The sequence below is a fragment of the Camellia sinensis genome, chromosome 11 (genome assembly GCF_055761805.1).
Source record: "Camellia sinensis isolate YWXY chromosome 11, ASM5576180v1, whole genome shotgun sequence".
NCBI lineage: Eukaryota > Viridiplantae > Streptophyta > Magnoliopsida > Ericales > Theaceae > Camellia > Camellia sinensis.
Window position 1 is genome coordinate 101,323,312 of NC_138971.1, and position 7,078 is coordinate 101,330,389.

The following is a 7,078-nucleotide window of genomic DNA, read 5'->3' on the forward strand; positions in this document are numbered from 1 at the left end:
CCTTGGCATTTTAGGAAAACTTATACATACCAACTAATGGTTCTAATGTTTTTGTCTTCTAATTTCATCTATATTACTTCGGAAGGGAATGAATGGACACAACACAACGAAAATCTTATCTTCTTCTTCTGTTTTTTTTTTTTTTTTCCTTTTCTTTTTCTTTTTCTTTTTCCTTTTTTTTTTTTTTGGGAAAATTCTTCTTCTTCTTTAGTTTCCAACTTTTGAGATCAATCGATAGACCTAAGGGAGTGACTCTTTTTTTTTTCTTCCTAGAATGCTATATCTATTAAAGCCTATCAAACAATCTAGAGGCTACATGTTATTCTGTCTATAAATATAGCTATAAAATAATGGGTAAAATACAACCACACCAACTAAGATTTACTTAAAATATAGAGTGTAATTTTAAAATTACAAATGCTTTTTTGCCTTATAATTTTTACTACGAAAATTAAGATTTTAAAAGTTAAAATTTAGAGACAAAAAAAAATATTTTTTAGTGACCAAATATTTTTATTACGAAAAGTGTTGTCATTATATTTTTAATAACAAAAGTTGGACATTAGTAATGAATTATTATCCTTTTGGGACCAAATTTTTTATGTTGAAAAATAAACCATTTTGAGACCAGATTATTTTGTCTCTAAAAGTCTATTTATTAGTGACACATTCAAAATTTTGTCGCTAAAAGTCTTATTTTTTACTATTCGGGAAGACTTTTCAGCGACTATCCGCACGACGATAGAAATTAGTCCCTAATTGTCTTGTATAACAAAATTTTCACTTTTAGATACCAAAAGATTTGGTCTCTAAAACTCTTATATGTTGTAATGTTTATTTAACAAAATTAATAAAAATAAATGAAATTTCTAACTTCTCTCGTATATAACGATGAAATTAGTTGAATTGTTAATTGACTTGATGATTTATCAACAAAATGAGTCATTTGTTATGTGATTAGAAATTTGAAAAGATGAGTTGTAATTTTCAGAACCACATATTTTAAATAAATCTCAACAATTGTATTTGTAATTTACCCTAAAATAAATTAAGCTATTTCAATTCGATTAGAATTTTACTCATTAAGAATATAATCAAAATCAATTTGTCATGTAAATAATAAGTTGAATTTAAATATATTTTAAAACTTGTTAATTTTTTAAATTGTCTCAATAAATTTATACTCATTATAAAAATTATATTAAAAATATCAAATTACTTGAGCTTAATTTATAATTAACTAAATTAAAATTCATTTGACATCACTACATTATGGGTGCTCACAGATCGGGTTATCAAGTTGAGTCGGGTGGCATCCCATCTTCCATCTGTCCGAACTTTTAGGTAGATTGAAAAAATTTAATCCAGAAGCAACCGCTTAGTTAGCAAATGAAGTGGATGATAATCAATTTGCGGTATGAGTTTTATTATTTTGGATCTTTTTTTGGACCATTTTCTAGTAGTTCTTCATTGTTTTAGGGCCTTATTTGGGAAAAAAAGAAAAAGAAAATCTTCATTTAAAAATAAATAAATAAATAAAGCCCCAACTTTCATATTTCATAAATAGCTAAAACTATTAGTTATGAAAATTCTGGAAAATCCCAATATTGTGATTTGTGATTATGATTCAATCTTAAACAATAAAAAGCAATTCTCAATCAAACACAAGTATATTTAATCCAATTAAATGAGAATTGAATTATATCTACAAAACAAACAACGACAAATCGGCACAACGATATAACATTGAAAAAATCACAATTGGCACTACAAAAAAAAGTGGTTTTTGCGACGGCAAAACGCCGTCGCAAATGGTCCCGTGTGCCGTCTCTAATACTTTTTGCGACGGTAATTTGGCTTTTGCGACGGGAAGTGGGGGTCGCAACAAAGGGGGTTGCAAAAGGGCTTTAGCGACGGTAAGTGCCGTCGCCATTATTTTTTGCGACGGGAGATTGCCTTTTTTGCGACGGCAATGTTCTGTCGCCAATAATGGAAGAAAATCTGAGTTTTTGCGACGGCACAGTATTTCCGTCGCTAAAAAAGGTTTTTTGAGACGGCAGGAATGCCGTCGCTAAAAGAGTCGTAGCTCATACTATTGCCGACGGCAGCCTGAGCCGTTGCTAAAGGTTTTTTTTTCAATTACATTGCGTAGCTTTTGCGACAGTATATCTGCCGTCGCAAAAGCCTCGTAAAATTTTTTTGCGATGGGTTCTTATGCCGTCTCAAAAAAAAAAAAAAAAAAAAAACCTGCTGGTTTATTTTAAAAAAATTAAAATAAAAACCTGCTGTTAAAAAAAAAAACCTGTTCTCAAATAAAAACCTGTTATTTTAGTTTAAAAAAATTAAAATAACCTGTATTAAATGAAAAATAACTATAAAAAAATCCAAAAATTACATAATAATATAAATACATACATAAACAAAAGTTGACAAATAATTAAAATTCATAATGTTGTTACATTCATAACAATACAGAAATAAAAATTCATAAGAATAAAAATTATGCCACTACATAATGTCGCATACTACATACATAATGTTGTTCACAAATTTAAATAACATAAATCAAAATCAAAACCAAAAGTTTTCGTCTTGATTCTTTCGTGGGTTACAAAAACAAAAGTTGGTCATAATCTTTATACGCCCGCATTCCACAAGAAGCAAACTGCTACTCAGGAAATATCTGAAAAAAACAAGATAAAAATAATTAATAACCATATAATGGTGTTAATATTTTAATTACAGAAAAATATAAAAAAAATTGACTACTATATAATTAGAAAGATAGTTTAGTAAATAATTTTGACTAGACCGAAATTCGACTCTAACTCCCAAACCGGGAACCCGATTCGAGCCCCGTTTTCTCCCACATGTCTCTCGTGCCTAGGCGGTCGCGTGTGCCAAGTTTCATGCTAAACCGACGCCGTTTGGTGATTTTGGAGCATTAACGCCTCGAATTCAAGTTTCTTAAGGAACTAGTTTGCCTAAAGTGAAATCCGGCTCTAACTCCCAAACCGGGAACCTGATTCAAGCCCCGTCTTCTCCCACAAGTCTCTCGTGCCTAGGCGGTCGCGTGTGCCAAGTTTCGTGCTCAACCGACGTTGTTTGGTGATTTTGGGGCGTTAACACCTCGAATTCAAGTTTTCTAAAGAAGTAGTTTACCTAAAGTGAAATCCGGCTCTAACTCCCAAACCGGGAACCCGATTCGAGCCCCGTCTTCTCCCACAGGTCTCTCGTGCCTAGGCAGTCGTGTGTGCCAAGTTTCGTGCTAAACCGACGTCGTTTGGTGATTTTGGAGCATTAACGCCTCGAATTCAAGTTTCTTAAGGAAGTAGTTTGCCTATAGTGAAATCCGGCTCTAACTCTCAAACCGGGAACCCGATTCGAGCCCCGTCTTCTCCCACAGGTCTCTTGTGCCTAGGCGGTCCCGTGTGCCAAGTTTCGTGCTCAACCGACGCCGTTTGGTGATTTTGGGGCGTTAACCCCTCGAATTCAAGTTTCTTAAGGAAGTAGTTTACCTAAAGTGAAATCCGGCTCTAACTCCCAAACCGGGAACCCGATTCGAACCCCGTCTTCTCCCACAGGTCTCTCGTGCCGAGGCGGTCGCGTGTGCCAAGTTTCGTGCTAAACCGACGTTGTTTGGTGATTTTGGAGCATTAACGCCTCGAATTCAAGTTTCTTAAGGAACAAGTTTGCCTAAAGTGAAATCCGGCTCTAACTCCCAAACCAGGAACCCGATTCGAGCCCCGTCTTTTCCCACAGGTCTCTCGTACCTAGGCGGTCGCGTGTGCCAAGTTTCGTGCTCAACCGACGCCGTTTGGTGATTTTGGGGCGTTAACCCCTCGAATTCAAGTTTCTTAAGGAAGTAGTTTACCTAAAGTGAAATCCGGCTCTAACTCCCAAACCGGGAACTCGATTCGAGCCCCGTCTTCTCCTACAAGTCTCTCGTGCCTAGGCGGTCGCGTGTGCCAAGTTTTGTGCTAAACCGACGTCGTTTGGTGATTTTGGAGCATTACCGCCTCGAATTCAAGTTTCTTAAGGAACTAGTTTGCCTAAAGTGAAATCCGGCTCTAACTCCCAAACCGGGAACCCGATTCGAGCCCCGTCTTCTCCCACAGGTCTCTCGTGCCTAGACGGTCGCGTGTGCCAAGTTTCGTGCTCAACCGACGCCGTTTGGTGATTTTGGGGCGTTAACACCTCGAATTCAAGTTTCTTAAGGATGTAGTTTACCTAAAGTGAAATTCGGCTTTAACTCCCAAACCGGGAACCCGATTCGAGCCCCGTCTTCTCCCATAGGTCTCTCATGCCTAGGCGGTCGCGTGTGCCAAGTTTCGTGCTCAACCGACGCCGTTTGGTGATTTTGGGGCGTTAACACCTCGAATTCAAGTTTCTTAAGGAAGTAGTTTACCTAAAGTGAAATCCGACTCTAACTCCCAAACCGGGAACCCGATTCGAGCCCCGTCTTCTCCCACAGGTCTCTCGTGCCTAGGCGGTCGCGTGTGCCAAGTTCCGTGCTCAACCGACGCCGTTTGGTGATTTTGGGGCGTTAACCCCTCGAATTCAAGTTTCTTAAGGAAGTAGTTTACCTAAAGTGAAATCCGGTTCTAACTCCCAAACCGGGAACCCGATTCGAGCCCCGTCTTCTCCCACAGGTCTCTCGTGCCTAGGCGGTCGCGTGTGCCAAGTTTCGTGCTCAACCGACGCCGTTTGGTGATTTTGGGGCGTTAACCCCTCGAGTTCAAGTTTCTTAAGGAAGTAGTTTACCTAAAGTGAAATCCGGCTCTAACTCCCAAACCGGGAACCCGATTCGAGCCCCGTCTTCTCCCACAGGTCTCTCGTGCCTAGGCGGTCGCGTGTGCCAAGTTTCGTGCTAAACCGACGTCGTTTGGTGATTTTGGAGCATTAACGCCTCGAATTCAAGTTTCTTAAGGAACTAGTTTGCCTAAAGTGAAATCCGGCTCTAACTCCCAAACCGGGAACCCGATTCGAGCCCCGTCTTCTCCCACAGGTCTCTCGTGCCTAGGCGGTCGCGTGTACCATGTTTCGTGCTCAACCAACGCCGTTTGGTGATTTTGGGACGTTAACCCTCGAATTTAAGTTTCTTAAGGAAGTAGTTTACCTAAAGTGAAATCCGGCTCTAACTCCCAAACCGGGAACCCGATTCGAGCCCCGTCTTCTCCTACAAGTCTCTCGTGCCTAAGTGGTCGTGTGTGCCAAGTTTCGTACTAAATCCGGCTCTAACTAGTCCCGTCTTCTCCCACAAGTCTCTTAACTTAGAATGTAAAGAATACAAAGATACATTTTAGCTTAGAATGCAAAGACACATTTTATACCTGATCTTCTGGTGGTGGTGTATATGGATTCTCGTCTTCTACAGATTCCCTAAATGCCCGGTGGCCACTCGATGCATCAGGAACCTATGTTAGTCAATGCATAATGTGTTAATCATATTCAAATTTTATACATAATCTTGAGTGACAATTGAACTATCAAACAATTTCATTTATATGGAACCTGTCTGTTGGGATCTACACTCGCCCTCTGTGACACAAGGGCCATCATCTCTGCTCTCATCTGCTGTAAATGTGTAGAGAACTCTGCTCGCAGCTCCTCCCTCAACTCATCCCTTAGCTCTGCACGAACCTGCTGTGTGATCTGATCAATAGTCGATGGCTGGGGTGTTGACTGTGATGGCCCAGCACCATCTTTATACACCGCTCTCCGAGGCACAATTCTCCCGTATGTGCGACAATATCCATGTCCGTCATGACCTATCAACTCATGGAAAATGGCATTCCTAGCCTCCAAAGTCCGACCATCCTCAGGTAGCATAGAGAGTTGACGATTAAACTCATCCTGTATTGAATAAGACATACAAGTATATGCCAAATTAAGATGGTTGACACACAAAAAATAAACTTTAAATACAATCAAAGGTGTTTGGAAACTACCAAGGTCTGGATAACCTCTGGGTCATCTCCTCTACGTGTCATAAGCCAAACATTCATCTTATCAGTAGACTCCCCCTTACTGGTCATCTACATTTTTTTAGAAATATGAAAATTAGAATCCAAATAATTTGCAAATATACAATGTTTATTTATATACAAAAATAAAATAATAAAATGTAAACCTCATGCCGTATCTGAGAGAAAGTAGTACGCCCTGTGGTATGAGCTATGCCGTGAGCTCGCCGATTTTTAGCGTTCCTACTTGCAATTTTCTATAACATGTTCAACAAATGTAAGTATGTAAATATGATTTGTATGTTTACATATCATAAATATAACTTATTTGTATACCTCAGCATCGGAAGTACGCCAATACTCCACAAGTTGTTCCCACTGGCTTGGCACAATGTGCATAGGAACATCATCCTTCAGATTAGGATCAGAACTTCTAGGCTTGAAATACTTAGCCTTAATCTTGTTCTTGTGATCCTTCCATATGCTGTTGCAGTTTTTCATGCAGATTGGCTTGTACTCCTCTGGACATATATTCAAATTGTCCTATAAAACACAATTTCAAAGTTTAAGGCAAAGTATAACACAAATTTGGAAATCGAATTTGTGGAAAAAAATATACTTTTACCTTCACATCTTTCCAGATAGCATCAACAATATCATCAGGCACATTGTTCCAGTCAAGAAAAGTAAGAGGAACAATGTTACCATTCCGCACAATAATGCCAAGTTGAGTAGTTAACTTAGCCACGTTATCCCCTATTGGACAGTAATTTTCATCAAATTGTATGTCCAGCTTTTTACCAGTACCCCACTCTTTAATGCCCTTGGCACATCCTCTACCACGTCTAATCGAGGTTGATGAAGAACTAACATGACCTGCGAGATACAACAACAATAAACAATATGCAATGGCAATTAACAAATGCAAATTTAAATAATGTGAATACAAATCATATCAAATAAACCTGAGGTGGGCTGTGAAGAAGTCGAAGGGTCTGCAAAATACAATGAGAATAAACAAGTTATATATAATGAGCATAAATAAATGTATGTGTAAATAATTTTCATACAAATCAGAGCAAATTTATATACCTCGCTCATAAGCTGATGAT

The 7,078-nt window shown here is 38.5% G+C and overlaps 1 protein-coding gene across 1 annotated transcript; it reads right to left on the reverse strand.

Annotated features, from left to right (window-relative positions):
• Positions 1–2,434: 2,434 nt before the first annotated feature.
• Positions 2,435–6,602, reverse strand: LOC145803188 (uncharacterized). The gene is made up of 4 exons (XM_082896505.1): positions 6,303–6,602; positions 6,134–6,223; positions 5,334–6,038; positions 2,435–2,683 (listed from the first exon to the last, which is right to left on the reverse strand). Exons 1-3 carry the CDS (start codon positions 6,465–6,467, stop codon positions 5,931–5,933), a joined length of 363 nt encoding a protein of 120 aa, XP_082752631.1. The 5' UTR covers positions 6,468–6,602; the 3' UTR covers positions 2,435–2,683; positions 5,334–5,930.
• Positions 6,603–7,078: the final 476 nt, after the last annotated feature.